Source organism: Rhodnius prolixus, unplaced genomic scaffold (genome assembly GCF_049639745.1).
Source record: "Rhodnius prolixus isolate KJV_2025 unplaced genomic scaffold, Rpr scaffold_6, whole genome shotgun sequence".
In the NCBI taxonomy this organism is placed as follows: domain Eukaryota; kingdom Metazoa; phylum Arthropoda; class Insecta; order Hemiptera; family Reduviidae; genus Rhodnius; species Rhodnius prolixus.
Window position 1 is genome coordinate 42,309,134 of NW_027411634.1, and position 21,185 is coordinate 42,330,318.

A 21,185-nucleotide genomic window follows, 5' to 3' on the forward strand; every position below is an offset into this window, starting at 1 on the left:
GTTTACAAATCGTTGATGTCGTTTTCAATAACTTTCCTCCCCCTCCCGCAAACAAAAGGTAAGTGGTACTTCCGTTTGAAGTGTTTTCATCGCTAAGTTACTGCCGGATCCTGTGGGTAAATGTTCTAACGAAATATGAAGTTTAAGCTTACTGTATAAATGAGGCATTGTTGTGCAAGTTTTGGGCATACACTAGCAGCTTATTTCTTGAAACTACTAGCTCGTCTTCCGGAGAACTCAATTTGCCGTTTAGAAGAAATATATAACGGATTTTTTTAACGATTTCAATTCACCCTCTTACCTCGTCGTGTGGTACTGGATATTTTTCCCGCATGACCGTAGTGGAAGTTTATTTCAAGTATGGAAATTGGGTTTTTTTTTTTTTACGGGTTTCTATCTAAAAGTTGAAAGTGCATAGAGTGCGGAGAGCAGTATACTAAATAAACTAAACCAGTTATACCGAGGTCAGTGACTCCTAGCAAACATGACCTGGCTTTTGTTTCTATAATGTGATGTTGCGAAGTCATCTACACAACAAACAAGGCTGCAAAGTCCTCTTGTCAGAGCCAGAGCAGAAGATTCGGCCTTCAGGGGGTTGTGTAGCGGTCGGGCGACGGAATGAGCTGTGATTGTGGTGGGGCTGCAAAGCGGTGGGGCGATATTCGCTGGCCCCCTTATATATTTGTAGCGCGAGCCGTCCTCATAGTTAGGTGCATCCTCTCAGAACTACAAGATGACAGTCGCCAACTTCTTGCTGCTGACCTCGCTGCTGGTCACTTCCGGCGTTTTAGCTGAAACCGACGACACCCGTGAGTCTTTGCTTTTCTCTTTAGTTTGTAGTTCAACCCGGGCACAATCACTCACACATAAATGCAAATTACTTATAGATCTTCAAGTTCACTATGAGCATGCCAAGTTTAAAGTAATAATTTCGACCAAAACATTTCTGTTGCGTCTCCAGGCATCACTAGCCCAAACATCAAATTTGAATTTCCCATGAATGTTTACTTCTAAATCAAGCTGCATTCATACCCACAACACCAATTTGTAAAAAATCCACCTGTAATTAGAAGACCTCCCAAAGTGTTTCCGGTTTTTACTCAAAATCAAAGATGAGCGCGAACATAACGCGTTCTTCAGAAGATAGTAAAACCTCTGATGCGGTCACTCACACGGCTTTCTCTTGCCTCGGTAATTAAATATTTCCAGGAAGCTTGGAATTTCTACTTAAAAGCTGATTTGAATCAATCACACTTGTTTGTGGAGATGTAATGATACTATCGAGGGAAGAGTAACGCCACAGCTTCCCGCTAAACCCCCAAACTAAATCTAGATCTTCAAGTTGAGGGCCAGAATTAGTAAACGGGTGTTGACGAAATGGGTACTTCTACCCTGTTTTGTCAAACGTTCTATTGTAACCCGTTACTCCAGAAAGAAGACTGTGAGTCTAATTATATGCCAATTTTCATTCACACACTTAAGCTGCATCTCAATTACATTGTTGAAGTCTTTAATATGCCAAGTAATAGATTACCATTGATTGCAGCAAATCTTATCATTAATGAAAATCTTTTCTGGGCTAAATATATTCTCTGAGTTGCAAATCAAAGATACAGTTACGTAGGTTATGCCCAAGATTCCAATACAACCTTTAGCGACTTCTTGAAATTCGTAGCTATAGGTTTTTTTGAAACTCGATAAAAGCTGTTTGGATTTGAAGGACCTGTGACTGTTTCGTATTGTTGGTAGGGGAATTACATAATCATAAATATCAAACAAGGTGTCGACTCTGCAATACACCTGAAGAAGCTGAAATGTGATAGCATCTACAGGACCCTGTGTGGAGTTAGAGCATCGCTAATTTAGAAGTCTAGGCAGTTTTACACACTGTTTGAGATGGTTATACTCTCGCTAGAACCTCCTAGATTCTGCGATTTCTCAGATAAGTTAATTTGATGAGCGATCAATGGTGGAGGAGGGGAATCACAGATCCATGAAATCGCAGGCTAAGCAACGATTCCGCCCCAAATTGGAATCTTGCAACTTCATTTCTTGATCGAATATTTCGATCCTTTTTCACTAGTCTAGAGAGAGTCGTGATCCATAAATCGTTGTCTATCAAATGACTCACTTTTTAGGCTTTCAGTTCCTCGGTTTATAAAATTCCCCCTAAACATACATGGGCACTGATTAAAGATACAATTTAATCATAAAATTAATCGGCAAAATTAATCAAACTTTTGAACATAAAATCATATGGCACTTAATTAATGAACTAAATTTCTTTAGTCGTTAATAAAACTATTTTAATCAACTAAAACAAAATATGATTAAATTTAATTGAAGAGAATTCAATTGAACTTCTATTTTAATCACTAAATTAATTTCAATCGTTAATCAAATCGATTAAATCACTCACTATACGACTTTTCAACTAATGGTTCATACCACGTTTTGTCGAGACTACCTTTCTCAGTATCTCCAACCAGAACGTTTTGATTACTTTTCCTATACTTGCACTTTACAAGCATAACTTATCTGTAATTTTACTATGAATTTGCCAAAGGGATTCATTTGAATCTAATCTAATGGCGTACTAAAGCTTAAATGTCAGTTTGGCTTGTAATGTTTCCTCAATTAATAGTTTGGTTCAAAGGGAATGTGTCGCATTCTATCAACATTATTAAATTGATCTTTTTTTCCTTTTTATTATGCAATTCTAAGTTACAATAAAATTTAATTATATTCGCAAATTATGGTAAGAAAAAGTCATGCGAGTGTTCGTAGGAGATTCTTTTCTTGAGAAAGTAAAGTGAAACTGTCGAATAATGGCTAAAAACTATACGAAAAGATCTTGAACTTATAAATTTCTTGAAAATTGAGAATGATTTTTTTTCTTTTTGAATAATTTGTTAGCATTATTTGTCAATATCCATATAACATTAATATTAATTCTAAAATAACAAAAAAAAAGTTAATAAAATATGAGGAAATAATGAAATATTTAGAAAAATACATTCACCATTGTTAATACGCTTTCATTAGCTATGACTCGTTTTCATTGGACGGGGCGTGGTTACAATAGAGATGGGCATGACCCGCCCACAGTCTGTAACCCCTTCTTCACTGCGATTGGCCAATACTTTAAACTCAATTATTTCATTGAAATAATTAATTTAATTTTTTTTTTCAACATTTCTCCCATAGGTATTTGATAAACTTTCGAATTAAGTAAGAAAAAAAAATTCCGTGAAAAATACGATAAATAATATTTCTTTTGGAATAATACTTCATGTTTTACCCAATTATCGTTAACAGAAACAAAAAAGTTGAGAATTTGTATTGTTTAATCGTGAAATAGGTAAAAGAGGTATGAGCACATCGTAGACTTGTAAGCCGCCATTAAATGGGCGGTAAGCTTACTTTATACTCCATCCGGTGGAGAACTCTAGTGGCAATTTCTGTAAACATAAGTGCAGTTTCTACATTCACATTTAACAATGTTGACGTCTCACTAAACTCATGTAGGACTATCTTTCACTTATATTTAACTTATTTAACTACACATCTCCATGTTAGTGAAGTAAGTAATTTGAGCTACTTCTTTTTCACCTTTGCTGTTCCATTCTGGTGGAACCTCGTTTTATAAGACGTTCCTGGATTAGAAAGATGTCACGTAAGGCTATATTTCTCAGTTAATTTGTAATTGTTTTAGTCTTATGCATACATTACAGTAATTCTCACTGTATGTTACATTGAACCAACCTTGGATTGACTTGCCACTTGTAAAGTAGGCGAATACTACTTTAATGTAACCTTCATCTTTTTGAACCGACTTGGTTACTCAATGCGGATGGAGAGGGTGTGTTTTATTCTTCATTTATCAGTGTTTTCCGTCAGCTGGTAACACTTTGCAAGTTAAAAGTATTACTTGTTACTACTCCAGTAAACTATCTTTTTACTTAAAACTATTCGTTTTACAGATTTCAATGTCAAAAATCCTTTTGTACATGTTGCCCCCACCAAACAATTTCTCCAGCGATACGTTAGAGACGTCATCAGAATTTATTCCAAAGACCGTTTTGCGATAATCCTCAACACTGTATTGAGCTCGGGTACAAAGGGAGTCAAGCTCACAATTTCTGGAGAGGGTCTTTGGAAATAGAAAGGGAACAATAGTTAGAGAGAAGATATTTCAAAAAGTTTTTCCTAATTCGTCGAGTACTTGCTACAATAGATGGCACTTCGAATTAACAGATTATAACTTACTTTTTTCGGTGATCTAAAGCGAAATTCCGACTTTTGCCCCTATTCTTTGAATCTAAATTATGATGTAAGAACGACAGTCTGTAACTTCCAGCTCTGCATCTGTAAATTGTTATTTAAGATTGTAAAATCATTTTTTTTTACGGTAAATCCAGACTGGAATTTCAACTTTTACGACTTGAAATAGTAATCACGTGGCCAGCATAAACAGAAGAAACAGCGCCTTAATTAGTAAGGTAGATAATCCTGCTTCAGGAGCTACATCCGTACTTCTAATATTTATGTTGCAACATTTATTTTTCACCCATTAGTACATTAAATAAGAGCCCAAAATGAGAAGTAAAAGAAAAAAAAAGTTAGTTTTTCGGCCTCAGGGGGGCCTCAAATTTCGAGTGAAACCTTGAAATCAAAACTCAGCCAGACTGCAATTCTTTCCTCAATTAGTAAGAGAAAGTTCACAAAAAAAAAACTGAATAAAGTGAAAAATATTTTGTAAAAAATTCTAACCTACAATGTTTAACACTTAATTTAGTTAATTATATGGGTATTTAAAACAAAAGTTATTTGTTCAAAATATCCTTATAAATTAACATTAACCTGCTACCGCCGCTAGTATTTAGTTCTTACCTCGTCTTAGCTGTTAGCCAGATCATAAATTACGATTAGTCATCAACTTTCAAAGGAAACAATAAATACGACAAAAGTCTTTGTTTTTAAAAAAACAAACATAATAATTGAATGTATTTCACGTTCAGTCAATTTACTTGAAACAGAACAGAACAGAACAATGTTATCTCTAACCTAAATAGTTGATTGTTTACATTACATTATTTGCGGTCACATGCAGGTAGGTTCCTTGTGGTTCACCATATTTTCCAGATGTGATGTTTACAATGAATACATTAATAGTAAAACAATAATTTCTTCATTTCTAGCTTTCTTAAAAGAGTAAGTACGATCGAGTAGGATTTCCTAAATTAAGTGTTCGTCAGAAATGGCATGTTTAAAGGAGAATTTGGAGGCCGCCTGGAAAGTTATAAAATGTTTTTAGCCAGCCTGTGTACATTGGATCAGAATAACAATTGGAAACAGAATCAAAGGCTTTTCAGAGCAATTTACGGTTCTGCGTCTATCTAAAAGGATTGCTAGAATTTCAAGTTTGTGAAGAAAATCGTGTTTTTAGTTTTCTTCGTTTTTCAGAAGTGGTAGGGAAAGCTTATTTCTGCATTTAATTGCTAACAGCTGTATCATGAATCTTCACACTTCAATTTCTCTCATTAGGTGAGAAAACTATTGTTTTATTTCTAACATTTCTATAGAAAAAAGAGTTTTTTTTTAAGATCTCTCTTTTCTTTTTGAGTAAGATGTGGGGTTTAAAAAAAGGAAGGAGATCGTTTGTACAAGTTCGAAGAAGAACGAAGGGCACGCACGCTACGTGACAGATCTGCTCTGCAGATCTTAGCCGAAAACTTTTATGCACAACTACGTACATTTAATTAGAAAATTCGTAAATTTAAATGCATTGCAAGTTTTGTGAAAATTGAGTGAACAACCAGGGCACTGAGTGAGCCATTCGTTGCCAGAGATTCACAACTAGCATTATTTTTAATAGGTTATGGATAATATTATTAAACCCACCTACAACAGACATTAACCTGTGAGATATTTTTTAAATTATTTTACAATATCATCAACACTTTATTATTATTATTATTGTCTTTATTATAATTTTGTACACATATATACAATACAAAAAAAAACAAAATCAAACTTGAACACAGAAAACTCCTTTTTTAACTATTTTTATACGCTTACAAAAAGTATAATTATTTTATATTAAATAAACATAATAAATAAAATAACCAATATTCGTTCTATTACAAAAAGGAAAAATGGAAAATAACAAAAAAATTACTTTATAAAGACGGCTGCCGTGGTCACTGACCGTTGGTGGAGTCGAATTTACAATTGAAAAGAATTAAATAATAATAATAAGGATGATATTACAATAATAATATGATAATATATGAAACATGCAGTTACAATACCTTAACAAAGTGACAATGATAGTGGAGGAAACAGGACTAATAATTTTCCAGCTTATACCTATATATCGTCTTACAAAAGTTTGCCAATGAAGGCCAATGCCTTCCATTCAGGTAATCTAATTATTTCATGAGCAGAAAGACACTGCCGGCCAAGCCACTTCAGACTTATCTTACTAAGCCGCGAGGACAGACAGCCAAATAATGGTACGTCCTATCAGAAATGCAACAAGCACCCAACTCACAAAGTACGGGAACATCCTCGTAACAGTGGAGCAGACTGACGCTCTAAATTCAACATCTCAGCCCTCGCTCTCATTATCCATCTCATATGCTCAAATGGGATGTTACTCCGTAAATGGTGATCCGGGCCCAAGTTACACTACAGTACTCTGTAAATGGGATACCGATCATAAGTCTCCATTCTCTCCATAAACTGATTTTTAAATTTAATTTGAACTTGATCACAAAGGAGACGGAAATATTGGTCCCAGTTGCATACATTATTTGCATTTATCCTTTCATTTATCCCATATTTTTCCAGCAAACCATTTATATCTTTAGCCCAGAAAAGATTTACATTAATGATAAGATTTGCTGCAATCAATGGTAATCTATTACTTGGCATATTAAAGACTTCAACAATGTAATTGAGATGCAGCTTAAGTGTGTGAATGAAAATTGGCATATAATTAGACTCACAGTAAATAAACACGGATGGCCTAAACAATTTTTTCAATAAAATATCGATAAAACTTTTCGATCATCAATGTCTTCTTTCTGGAGTAACGGGTTACAATAGAACGTTTAACAAAACAGGGTAGAAGTACCCATTTCGTCAACACCCGTTTACTAATTCTGGCCCTCAAAAAGGTTTATTATTATAATACACTGGTTTATTATTGCCTCTATAGCTACTTCATATAAATTGTTGAATTATTTTAATATCTGATCTAAATGTTAGACCCAAAATGTAAATAGCATTTATCTGATCATTTTTTTTTCCTTTAAGTTAAAAAAAAACAATGAATTATTTATAAATAACCTCTAGTTCTGTTTACAGATGAATGATCTATAAATATTAAAATTTAATGTGCATGTCTAAGCAGAATATGACGTTTTGCTAAAGTGTTGGAGACACTGTTTGTATTAAGATCTGCAGTCTGCTTGGTACAGTGCATTGATCTGTAGCAGATGTTTTTGTATTTTTTTTTTTTTTAATCGATGAATTAATCATTGTCTAGATAAACACGATCAGATTCCCGTAACAGAATCCGCGGGTATCGAAAGATCTTAAGGCGTACGATAGTAACTTCCAGAGTCACCTTGGCTGAATCACAAAAACTGGGTTTTTAGTGCAGAGATATTTGCAAGTCTTTCGTAATCTGCATACTATCTGAAATGAATATCTCAACATGGGAGATAAGCTGAAGTTCAAAAAATAAAAAAGAAAAAGATTAACTTAAAGATTACATCATTTTTACATGAGCTGAGCTAATTTACGTCGATTTTATGTTTCAGTGAGGATCTGCGTACCGCAGAAAGTGTACAATGATTGCGTAAAGATGATGGAAGCTGGCAAAGCTGCCAACATTCCCGTCAAGTGTGTCTCCGCCAGGGATAGGTAATTGTTTACAATAAAAGCTCTACCGTTCTTTTCACCGGAAGTGTCGCTTTTTATCCGTCGATTTTCGTATTGAGGAGGAAATGTCTCCAATGATTTCATTGAAACTTCCTGCCTATGTTAAGCCCTGAAACTTCTATTTGAAATATCTTTTTAGGTAAATTCATTTTAAGGACAGTTTTTGGGGGATGGGCTGGTAGAGGCATCTCTCTAAACTCTGATAGAAATTGAATTTATATCTAAAATTACAACCTTGGAGCAAATCGATCCTATGAACTTCTTTCGATATTGAAAGCGCTCTTCCTACCAGCAGATCTATTCCTTTAATCTAAAACATTCTTCGTGGAAGCAGTGGGTAAGCGCGGTACTCAGAGTGAAGTTCTAATGCGCCGTACAGGAATATTGTGCAGATCTAAAACTGTTTGTTTATTGCGTATTCAATGTTGAACTAATTCTGTACTACAAGTTCACTGGGAATGTGAGACTATTCAGCATGAATTTTCGTAATTTTCTATGCAGAAAATACATTTATCTCGCGGAACATCTGAATGTCATTATCCTGAGATTGTCCCGTAGAACTCACTTCGGCAATCGTTGCGACCAGTTTATCCCCTAAATAAATTCATTCTATGTCTACTAAAGATTGTATTCTCTTTGGACCAGGTATGACTGTACTGAAAAACTTGAAGGAGGTAAAGCTGATTTCGAGGCGCTAGATCCAGAAGATATGTACAACGTTGCCGTATTTGGCAAGGACCATTTTGATGTTGTCAAGGAAATCCGTACCAAAGAGGAACCAGATGGTAATTTTTTTTTAAAGAAATGTCTTAATTATTTCGTTAGTGAACGTTTCTCTGTTTGGTCAACGCCAACGCTTCGAAGTTTTCTTCTTTCTGCCAATTAGTGGGCGCGTTTGTAACCCTGACATTAATTGAGAAGCGTCCACTTCTTGTTGCAGTCGATGTTGAAGGGCAAGTTTGGGCTACTGAATACCCCAATCCCAAGAATTGCTGAAGGAGTTGTGCATAGTTAAGATTCTCATTACAGTCAGTCATCATTATTGTTTCATTGAACGAAGCTGCCAGTGGATGTTCTAAAAAGCTGGACCGTTGTTAAGTTTAAACTTGATTTCCGCTCAAGGACGAATATCGTTGTTTGGCGCCATGCCAGAAGTCATTCATTACTGGACGGATAAGGGTTTTATTATTCTTGAATACTTTAAAATGTATTAGAATCATTTTATGCATGATTTTGTCGAGCCAGTATTCTATTCTAGTCATAATCTGCTTTCTTGACGCAAAGATGGCATTCCTCCATCTAAATTCATTTGTCTTCACATCAAAAGGGCCAATCAAGGAAGAAAGCGAAAAACTCCTTTTACAAGTTCTATTACTGGTCCTTTTACTAGTTTCTTATGGATTTTAGTCGTTTTAATAGGAATCAAATAGGGAAGGGATTAGCTATGCGGTTAGCGCATTGGATTCCCACGCGGAGATACCGGGTTCGAATCCACCTGCTGACCCTTAGATTTTCTTTTCCTAGGAGCTTCTTACAGCTCACTGTCCGGTGATGGACAGTGTTGTCTGTAACGAGAGAACACTGTCTGGAGGCCGGCAGTGCATTGAAAAAAGCTCCGGGTGCCAATAACCCTAGATGTTGACGCGCCTTAAATAATAATAATGAAAAGAATCAAATTTAACAGATCACTGATAATCGAAAAAATTTTCAGCCGAATTCCGTTACGAGGCCGTCGCTGTCGTCCATAAAGATCTTAACCTCAAGAACATCAAGGAAGGCCTGAAAGGTTTGAAATCTTGCCACACAGGCGTGGGCAGGAATGTCGGATATAAGATTCCAATTACAAAGGTGAGTCAGGAAAAAATCATTACTTTTTTTTTATAATTTTCATGGAAATACAAAGATAAAAAAGATTTTCTAATTTATTTTTGTTACAATCACCGACAGCTTGCCCAAATGGGGGTGCTTGGTCCGTTGAACGACGACTCTGTGAGCCCAAGGGAACTGGAGCTGAAGGCACTGTCCAATCTGTTCAGCAAGGGCTGCCTAGTGGGCACCTGGTCACCACATCCGGAAACCAACATCAGGCTGAGTAAGTCGCGCCATGGCTACCAGGCTAAGCTTTAGTTTCTAAGACTTTCAAACTGACTAGATGAGAGTTCTGTTTCTGTAGATCGCTAACGCACTCTCATGACTTCCGTTTATTCCTCATAGATCTTCGGTTGTTCAACAAACTTGGAACTTTATCCACAGTGTCGTAAAACTTCAGATAGAGGCCCAAATATCCGCTTTCTTGTAAAATCTCCTAAAATCAAATTTTCAGGCATTTTGGAAATCGACAGTTTCGTTAATGCTATTTTATTTAAAATCGCAATTTGGGCAATTCATTTAATCGTTCATCGTAACAAAAATGGAACTTGGACGTTTCTTCCATAATCCTAAAAGAAGTATTTCAAGCAAACGTTGAATGCATTCTGTAAGTATGCCAAGAAAATAGCTTGAATAGCTGAACTGGTTTTGAGAAAATCACAAAAAATTTTAAAATCCATTCACAAATTACCATAAAAATGTTACATATGATTAACGTTCGTCCTCTTTACATGTATAACATTAATATCAATTAAATATGTAAATAAAATTGCCAACAGGCAGTCTGTTGAACGGAAGTACACCACTTTTGTGCAAAAAAGTGCTATAAGGGGCTAGTAAATATTTATAAATACGTAATGTTGTTCAGAGGAAGTCGTGTTCGTGTTAACATCGTGCCTATATCCGGTTAACCAACTGGCTTAATGGTATAAGGGCTCAACTGGCTCATCACACCATTTGCCAAAATTAACCTTTTGGTTTGTTACGGAAGAAAGATTAATGAAGAATGGAATTAGACAACACTGGTTTGACTTCATCTCTACAAAAGAAACTTAATCACTTACCAAATCAGCATAATTGCTTAATCATCTTTAGCTTACTCAATAAAGCTGTCATAGATGATGGATGCTGGCGTTTGTTTCATCAACTACCTATTTTGAAATCTTGTAAGCTCTGAATGTATTTTTGACTTAACAATTAAGGTGCCATTCATATGAATCTGAATCAACCATTACCATCTTATCAACTCTACATAACCTATATTTTGGTTTTGACGTTTTTTTCTTTTAAATTTTTGGTTCTTTATGTCCATTCAGAGGCAACCTACAAAAACTTGTGCGCTCTCTGCGAACATCCAGACAAATGTGACTATCCTGATCAGAATTCTGGTTACGAAGGAGCGCTGAGGTGTTTGGCTACCGGTGGTGATGTGGCATGGACCAAGGTTATCTTCGTCAAGAAGTTCTTCGGAGTAAGTATCTATAGTGGGTGAAGGACACAGGAAGGGGAAGGGTATGATGAAATCTATTTTTTCAGGCGGGCTTTACGTCTAACTACCAATTAGGTGTCGTGAACGGAGGCGACTAGCAAACATACTTTACTGTAAATTTCTTTTATTAACCATCAATTAAAATGCAAGGCCTAGACCGGGAATCGAACCCAGTACCACAATAAATCTTAGCATTGCGGGTCTGGTGTCATAACCGCTCGGCTACCGTGGCGCCTTGATGAAATCTATAAAATGTGTTTTCGGATTTGAGTGCATTATTAGTTGCGCTAATCATGGCTGAGAAAAATTGATCTTGATGTACAATTCTATTCCAATGAATTCTGAAGAATTCTACTTCTTAAAGATTCTTGCCCTTTTATATGGGATTCGCATCTTGTATTTTTCTACATTTTCTTGGATGCCAACGAAGAGAACAAAGAAAATAACCATGTTATTTGTTTCAGATGGCCTATGGAAGTACTCCAGCCAAACCTACATCCTACAAACCTGAGGACTACGCCTACCTTTGCCCGGACGGTAGCAAAAAGCCCATCACTGGACCTGCCTGCACATGGGCTGCTAGGCCATGGCAAGGATACCTAGCATCCAGAGATGTTGCCAAGTAAGTTTACAGTTGTTCTCTACTGGAGTAGTCGCCAAACCTTGAAATCTTCTCGGATTGACTGCGCAGAATTTTCAGAGAAACTTGCCGAATTGAAATTATTTTCTCAAGTTATGACTTGTATTTAAATCACAAGATTGACATTTGGGCTTGCTTCCTGAAGACTAGTCAGCTTCACTAATGCAATCAATTAACTGTGGCATCATCTCCAAGAATGTGAAGTTCATTAATTTTGGACTCATTATGCAACATTTACAATATTTGAAAATTCTTCAGATTCTTTGATTTCTTGCTCACAAAGTTCATAGGAATGACTTGGCTAAGCACCATTGTGCTTGGCTAAGTGAAAACAAAAAAAATGATTCAATCTACTTTAAGCTTAGGAGACGACAGACAGTACCTCTATCTCCATTAATACCACTGAGTTAACCAAACATGTTCGTACAACGTAACTCTAGCTTTGGACATTTGTCTCAGCACTTCATTGGCCACGATATATCTCGTATTTTCTCATTTATTTATTCCAGAGAATACAAGGAATTGAGAGAAGTTATTAGCAAGCTGAACAACCTTGGCGAGAACAAACATGCCGACTGGATCACCTCAGTACTGCTGCTTAGCGACAAGACTGTGCCTGTGGACAACAAAGTAATCTCACCTGGCGAATACTTAAAGAAAGGTGTGGTTTTTAATCAATTTATAGTTGCTTTTAGTAATCATAACACAACACTGTAACCTAACTGTAGATTATTGCAATCTATAACTAATTGAGGTTTATTGGAATGAAACAATAATTACTGATCGATTGTCACCCAGGATACTCTTAGAAAAAAGTGGGCGGAAATGATCAACATTCTGATCCCAAAAGACGGGATCCACCAAAAGATCTGGAGGTAGAACATTCCAACATTGTTTACATCCTGTAACGATCTTGTGCCGTCTCCACAGTAGTTGCAGCTGCCTAGAACTATTATAAAAGATTATATAAGAGGTCCAACGCTCAGTTGATGTTAACAGAATAGTCAGATACTTGTTAACTATTCCAAAAAAGAAAAGCGGCTGGCTAAAAACTTTTCTCTTTGAGAAATTCCCACCAAATAGTTAGATACGAAAATAATAATAACAAAGAAAGAGATTAATTAAAATCCAACAAAAACGGAAATGTAAAAGAAAAAAACAGGAAGAAGGCTGGATTGCTGATCGGTTACTTGGACATAACTGCGCAGGCGCGAAGAAATAATTTTTATTGGCGAAAATTTGTGGAAATTGAATAGATTCTAGGGGGATAGATAAGATAGATTTAGCTTCAAAATTGGATGGCCAATCTATCTGCGTTCTATGGGAGGGCACTACTTCTGAGAAGCTAGATATTCAGTTTCGAACAGTCTTCTAAAAAAGCCATAATATATATTAATTCTATGCACATTTTCCAGCTAAATACTTCGACGTCATCTCACGTAATTTTGTGGTGCCCGGACATCAGACAAGGATCTGTGTGGTCAAGCAAGCAGAGCTGGAGAAATGTGAAGCTTTGGCAAAAGTAGCCTTCTCCAGAGATATCCGTCCAAAATTAGACTGTGTATTGAAGAGAAACACAGAGGAATGTTTACAGGCTGTTAAGGATAAACAGGCCGAGGTGTACATAGCAGATCCTCAGGAGGCTTTGCTTGCCGAGTAAGTATTCCAAACTTGATTCTTCTTGTCAGCTTTCTTGGTTGGATAATTTTAGTCTTACAACTGCTAAGAGTGATTTGTGATAGGTAGCGCAGTGGGGATCTCTGCTATTGTCTTTAACTGGTTCTACAGTTCCATGTGCTTTCATTCTCGCTCTGCTCAGAACAAGTATTGCGGTTAAGTCAAAGTTTTGAGATCGACTTTTACCAGAAATACTTCGTTTTCAGATGCCTGATAGTAAAAAAGATAAATGAGCAAAAAAAAAAACAGAATTGTGTTTCAGCCTATTAATGATTTTCATCACTTGTAATGTTCACAGTAAGTACAACTTGAAGGCACTGCTTAACGAACAGTACAACAACGTGGACAAACAGGAACTTGTAGCAGTGGTCAAGAAAAACAGTCAGTTCAAAGACTTGGCCAGTCTCAAGGCTAAAAGAGCCTGCCTAGTACAAAATGGCAAATCGGGTCAGTTACAAATAAATAAAACACATTTTTAAGTATTTTTTTCTTTTTCTGTTTACTTCCGAAACTTTTATAGTATGTACATTATTTGTTTTTATGTTATGTTGCGAATAGGTTTCAACGCCGTCCTTAAATATTTGATTGAAAAGAAATTGATTTCCAACTCCCACTGTCCCTACGAGAAGGCCATGACTGAATTCTTCTCGTCAGTACAGCGTAAGTACTTGCTCAGATTAATTGTTTTGTTGCCTAGCAATGGGTCCATTATATCGGGCCCATAATTCTGCTTTAAACATTAATCTGAATGCACTTAATTACTGGCTTCTTATTTTTAAATCAATCGTACTCGTCTACTTATTATTAAATTCAATATTAATAACTACATTTTAAAATTTTGCTATTTTTCTGGTTTCTATTTAAAAAATAAAAATAAAATAACAAAATAATGATTGCAGAATCTGACGACCCTGTGGAATGCCTTGTCTTTGGCCAAGGTGATGTTGCGTTCGTACCTTATTCAGCACTTCACAAAACTGGTGAGTGACAGAACTATGGTATTCAGGACGAGTAATAAGTTGGTCGAGGTGGACTATCAACGAACTAGTGAATGTTTTGGGTAGATTGGATTCGATAGAAGTTGGCAAGACAGCGTTTGGCACTGCGATTCAGCTTTTGTTGTAGCACCCTCTAGTTGGAATGCCAATCAGCGCTATCTGATTGGATTTAAGTTTGAAGCAAGACTCGGTAAAGCTTGAAGGCACGGGCTTTCCTTGTTCAAGGAGTAGAGCTCTTATATGTTAGCCTCTAGCCTGGGTTTTTGTGCATCCACAAATTTAGCTATATCGTCTTCTGATAGTATCTTAGAAACAGGCTGGCTTGGTTGTCTCTTTACCCTGATGTTCCGCATAGCCGGGCACTAGACATTTATTACCAATACTCAACAGAAAGCCCATTCAGGAGTAGATAGCTATTAGAACTACTGAATACCTAAGAAAAGAAGCCTCTCTTATAATCTCTATAGCAGACAATTCATTCCAACTAGCTCTATATGATCGGCTGGACCCATTTTAATGGGCTTCTATAGGCGCCACAATTTCTTTTGTCTTGGAGCCGTCCGTGTACCCAACTGGGTCAAAACTAGTTACTTAATTAATAATGTTTATTTTATAGCTTAAAGAAAACATATTGCCTAAATAATTTTGTAAACATGTTCTCAGAAGAAACCATCGCATGAAGAATGCGATTATACCTATACGAAGTGAATAATTTTTAACTGATACATTTACTTCTCTAGACGTACATCCTCCCAAAAACAATTCTGGACGCAATTATTGCAAGAAATGGTTTAAAACTTATTGTTATATTCAGATTTTTGCAATTAGTACCTTAAATCGTAATGAAATAAAAGTTATGCATATGTTACTTACAAACGAACGTTTTATGAAATTAATATTTTTATAGATTGATGATGGACATGGATCAGTTCGAAAGGTCTTCACTAAATAAGAAAATAAATTTAAAGATTTTGAAATAATAGAATTTTCTGGAGACTGCCAAAGTTTTTTGGATGTTTTCCAGACTTTTCTTCGTGTTAAAGGAAGTAATAGTTTAACGTAATTTTGTCTGTGCGCACAGCAAAGGACGATGTGGAAGTGCTCTGCAAGGACGGCAGCCGTAAGCCAGTCGACAAAGCGGAAGCTTGCGGACTAGTCACAGTGCCTCCAAGAATGGTGAATCTCTTTGTACTTTGTGTTATTTATTTACGAACATATAACTAAGTGCCTACATCTACATGTATGATGTTTATGGTAATTAAACATGCTGTTAAAATTTCGAGCTTGAGGAAGGAAGTTCTTGAAGGGAAAGTGTAAACGATGTGGAAGAAGGTTACACTGCAAATTATTGGGACCAGTTATCGAGGGTGTTTTTAACTGTGCATAGGTATTAGGTAGAGCTGATCTGAGCGTGGTACATCTGGACGAAGTGAGACACTCCTTGTTGACGGCCGGCAAGACCTTCAGTGAACACCCAGAGTACTTTCTGATGTACGGCGACTTCAAAGGAGAAGCTAATCTACTCTTCTCAGTTAGTATCCAAATTTTTTTATTCTTTCATGTGCTCAAGTAAAATATGATATAAGAAACGATGCTGCTTCAAAAATACTAAATTTCATAAATATTTTTTCAACTATTACAGAATCACGCCAGCGGACTGGTTGCTGTGAAAGATGTAGTGCCAGCATTTGAAGAGTACAAGCTCCTTGTCAAAGATTTGGCTGTTTGCAATGCTTAATTTTTTAAGGCAATTTTTTTTTCTTTGCATAATGTAAAAAAATTAATAAATAAAAAAAAATAAATAAATAAAATAATGATATAAAATATCAACAAAGAGTTTTTATTAAATTTGGTCCTGCTCTCAATATCCAACAAGGTTCAAAATGTGAAATTCAAAGTCCAAATAACGTACAAGCAGTTTCGAGTAGTTTGTGGTTGGTCCCAGCAGTCAAATGATCAAAGCATAGGCAGTGAAAGTGCATGACATGGACTTTACTTGAGTGGCTGCAAGAAAGTGGATAGAGTAGACCTGAAATTAGACTCTAGAAATGGATGCAATTTTATCAACTTCTTCCATGCAGAAGTTCACGCAATTTGGAAGCTGCGTCCTGTTTTGATCTAAGTGGATGAGGATTATGAAAGTCTGAGGACTATCCAACAGGTCTAACTGACAGTTTCGGGCTTTAAGTTGTTCGGTAGGTTGTCAGCAAAGGTGTTTACAATGATATCCCAGTTTGTAGGCAATCTATCTTAACCTTCACAAAGGTAGATTTTCTGGGTCAACAACTAACTGAGTGATGTGTTTCCATTAAACTTTTTCTATTTAAGAAAAAAATATTAAATATTTTAAAGATGCCCAACTTAAGTCAGATCACAAGCGCTTCTTGTTCTTGAGGCTACTAAACACGTCCTGTATCCGTTCAACATCTCTAACCAGGTTAATTTGGAGTGCTGTCCAGCAAACGTTAATCGATTTTGTGAACGGCAAGAATTGGGAGTTTAGGTAGGAGTACTCCCTCTGACATCTGGGGGATTTCTAAGAAGGAATGAGGAAAGGACACATTAAATCTAAAATTACCTGGAACGAACATTTAAAAAAAAAAAAAAAAAAAAAAATATTCAGCTTGAAGAAGTCCAATGTGGCAACATTATACAGGCAGTTCAACCGCAAGATACATAAATATGACTCTTTGGAGGGGATTCTAAGAAAATCCTCTACCGCAAACCCTCCTAAAACAAAGGAAAATATGACAAGGAAGTCTGGTGAGTGGGTTACCTGACTAATTAGTATGGAAAATAAAGTTGTAAAGTTGAGCCCGATTGGTTTGTGAGAAAATCGCGAAAACTTTAAGACAAACTAAGAAAATTCAATTTTCATTCGTTCCATTTTCTTAATTTAATATCAAATTTAAAAGATGTAGAAGTTTCTATTTTCGAGTTATGATGGATACATACTTGCGGTCAGGCTGACCAACTCTTTTTCGAACCTCAAAATGGGACCTCAAAACGGATATTTCCTTAGAAAATCCAAAAATCAGCAAAATTACAATAATTTCCCTAAATTGAAAATTAAAAGACGTCGTTTGGAAAATTTGCCTTACTGTTAGCGAGTTCTCCCATTGATGGCTAGCACAGCCATTCCCCAACGTAATGGACAGTTCAAGGAAATAAAACGGGGAAATCCCAGTAATTTTTAATTAGCATCCCATCAGAATGCATGTCAGTATAGTGACTGTCAAGATTCCCCATTAAATGTTTGATTTACGGCACAAGGAAAACAGGTTTGAATTTCTCGCAGTAGGTAGTTAACCTGCGCAGAAAAGAGACTAGAAATAACTTGCAAAATCTCCAATAAGTCACAGCTCCCACTAGTCTTTCGCTTGATCAATTCAATTTGCTTTAACCTCAAACTAAACTAGTAGATCATTTATGACCGCGCTGGCGTCCTTGTCGAGGCTGGTCAGTTTGCGTACTAGATCTATGACCGCGTTGAGTAAAGCATTTACTACGGCAGAGAACCAACAGAATTCCATTAATTTAGTTGCCGCTGTAGTTTGTATTCATATAAAACTAAATCCAAACGGTTTTCAGTTACAAAACTATGGACTTATTTTGATATGGAATCACAGAAAGAAAATTTAAGGGCATATTCTTAAAATAATATGGAACAATACTTAGACGTATCAAAGAAGTCTCGATATATTTCTTTCAATTCAATACTGGTATCGGTACATCTAGTTGAACTATTCATCATCTTCAACAATAAGGGATAGACCTTATGGCTAGTACTAGCTCTGAAAACGACACCATGATGATAAAATGAGTAAATTTACTTTTCACTGCAACATTTTTTGAGAAAGAAGGACCCAAAAAATAGAAGAAGAATGATATTTAAAATTGTGATATCCATCTTTGTCGAAGCCATCCTATGTTTATTCTGACTAACAGGTTCGAACCATGGCAGAACATCTTCGAGGGTGGTCTTTGAGCTGAACAGCTGAACTGGATCGATATGAACTTACCAAATTGAAGCTTGATTTCCCTCGTAGAGTTTCGCCACAGAACTCGCTCGCTTCCACACCAAGACCTTACAGATTAGTCATTAGATCGGCTCGAAAAAATTGAAATATGATTAATAAATACCAAATTTTGAAATGGCCTAGCACCTTTAATTTTGAAGATGTCGAATTGCGGTTTCCGGTTTCTTTCATAACTTTTTATACTCTTTAGAACTGTGTACGAGTATATGAAAATGGGGGTCAACTGCGAACCCTCACTTTTGGTCGCGCGTCAGCCGCGTATGCGGGCAGGAATCTAAAATCAAGTCATATATTCTGAAACTAGAGGTGACGGGCAACAAATTTTTCTTCTACCATTTTTCGCTCAGATTAACTGGTTAAGCATGAAATGCATTTGAGCCGTCTTAAAATGAACACCCTGTATATACCTGTTCTCCAGTTCTGACTCTTAGTTTCTGTAACTCAATCAACCCGCATAGACACGTAAGTTTTCAATAATTATAAGGAATTTATTGTATTTTATTTTTTATTTCATTTTATTTTTATATTACTGTTTTTTTCACTGATTTTCTGTATTACTGAATTGTTTGTAATATCCAGGCCCTGAAGAGGACAATATATTTGTCGAAACGTTGGCAAAGAGACGAGTTTGTTTTTTATTTGACCAATTCCTCGCTAACCTAGAATTCTAAGTTTAACAGTTTACGGTCACGAAACATATACATACACTGGGCCAAAAAAGTCTGTGAACACTAACCTAAATTTTATTACTTTTATTATTATCTTATTAGAAACTTCTTTTATTTTCAAATGAAATATACTATTCGATAGAGAGAAACCAGAATTTTTCATTTTATATTCAATCTTTTATTTTTGTTCAACAGGAATATCACAATTAAATGTTTAACAAAACAACACCCCAAACGAATGCAAAAAAAGTCTGTGAACACTTTGCAGAAATAAATCATTCTTACACATTGTACGTGAATTATAAATTTTAAAAACTTGTAGGACCTCCTATGTTCCTAATCACTTCCAACAAGCGAGCTTTCATCGATCCTAATAATTTTGTGGTCGTCAATGTTGGAATTTTATCCCACTCTTCTAAAATAGCGTTTTTTAATTGTTCACGGTTTCTTATTCCTCGTTTATTTATTTCGCGGCTGATTTCATCCCACAAATGTTCTATTGGGTTAAGGTCTGGCAATTGTGGAGGGGTGTTTAGGCGCCAGAGTGTATTATTTAAAAGCCATTCCCGAGTTTTTAGTGCGGTATGTTTCGGGTCATTGTCTTGTTGGAAGACAAACGTTCCCTCCAACCCTAATTTTTTTGAATTTTCTTTTAAATTGCGTCTTAATATATCCACATACACATATTGGTCCATCATACCATTAATTAGATCTAACTTGCCCACTCCTTTAGCACTCATGCACCCCACACCAGAATGTTGCCTCCCCCATGCTTAAAAGTAGGCTTCATATTTTTCATTTTCATAGCTTCATTTCTTTTTTGCCACACTTTTTGTCGTCAATCAGACCCACATACATTGAATTTCGACTCATCTGAAAAGATTACGGTTTCCCAGAAACTAGAAAGCTTAGAAACATATTCTTTCGCGAAATCCAATCGGCGGTTACTATTTATTTTATTGATTAAAGGTTTTTTCCTCGGGACTCGACCGCAATAATCGTATTCATGTAATTTATTTCTAATTGTCTGTGGTGTTACGCTTACACATAACCACTTGATAATTCTTGACTGATTTTTTGAGCGCTTGTCCTGGGTTCTTCTCGAACAGACTTCAGAATTTGCAGTTTATGAAAGGAATTAAGTTTTGGTGGCCGTCCACTGCGTGGCCTACTAATCACATTTCCGTACTTTTTAATTATATTATGCACCGTTGAAGGGTTTTTTTGAACTATCTTCCCTATTTCTCGAATACTTTTTCTTTCATTTCGCAACGTCACAATAAGTTCTCGAATTGGTCTGGGAACTTCCATATTAGTGGTTAAATATGTACTAATTAGATTATTTATTCACAAAACTGACTGTTGTGGTTTCTACAATACAATAGAGAACTTTGAAACTTTATTCAATCGTTTTTCTGTTTGTTATCTTAATGTTTTTACATATTTATACAGCTGTTCACAGACTTTTTTTGCATTCGTTTGGGGTGTTGTTTTGTTAAACATTTAATTGTGATATTCCTGCTGAACAAAAATAAAAGATTGAATATAAAATGAAAAACTCTGGTTTCTGTCTATCGAATAGTATATTTCATTTGAAAATAAAAGAAGTTTCTAATAAGATAATAATAAAAGTAATAAAATTTAGGTTAGTGTTCACAGACTTTTTTGGCCCAGTGTATATTCATTAAGTTCTCTTATAAAGCGCTTAGAGAAACTCGTGTATTTTATTTATATATTTAGGAATTATTTGCAGCATTAGTAGTAATAGCAAAATTATATAGGAATTACTTATTAGCATAGTTAGTCGAAGTAACAATGTTATGAGGAAAATTGAGCCAACGTCTATTTAAT

At 35.8% G+C, this 21,185-nt stretch overlaps 1 protein-coding gene and 1 long non-coding RNA gene across 4 annotated transcripts in view; one reads left to right on the forward strand and one right to left on the reverse strand.

Annotated features, from left to right (window-relative positions):
• On the forward strand, positions 1-16,460 carry LOC141460323 (transferrin-like). Of its 2 annotated transcripts, none has more exons than XM_074140212.1 (15): positions 1-58; positions 7,833-7,935; positions 8,599-8,738; positions 9,665-9,801; positions 9,901-10,045; positions 11,139-11,293; positions 11,776-11,933; positions 12,461-12,612; positions 13,367-13,607; positions 13,927-14,075; positions 14,187-14,288; positions 14,528-14,608; positions 15,708-15,802; positions 16,014-16,157; positions 16,269-16,460. In XM_074140212.1, the coding sequence occupies exons 1-15, from the start codon at positions 16-18 to the stop codon at positions 16,362-16,364; spliced, it is 1,941 nt and encodes a 646-aa protein (XP_073996313.1). In that variant the 5' UTR covers positions 1-15; the 3' UTR covers positions 16,365-16,460. The 2 variants fall into 2 exon arrangements, with proteins under 2 accessions (XP_073996313.1, XP_073996312.1); XM_074140211.1 differs by lacking the exon at positions 1-58 and adding an exon at positions 653-809.
• Positions 16,446-21,185, reverse strand: part of LOC141460333 (uncharacterized) — a 5,061-nt gene continuing 321 nt past the window's right edge. The window contains exon 2 of one of the 2 annotated variants that reach the window (XR_012461869.1): positions 16,446-16,630. This is a non-coding gene — a long non-coding RNA (uncharacterized lncRNA). Of the gene's footprint in view, positions 17,357-21,185 lie in introns of both variants that reach the window. The other variant, XR_012461868.1, reaches the window with a different exon arrangement.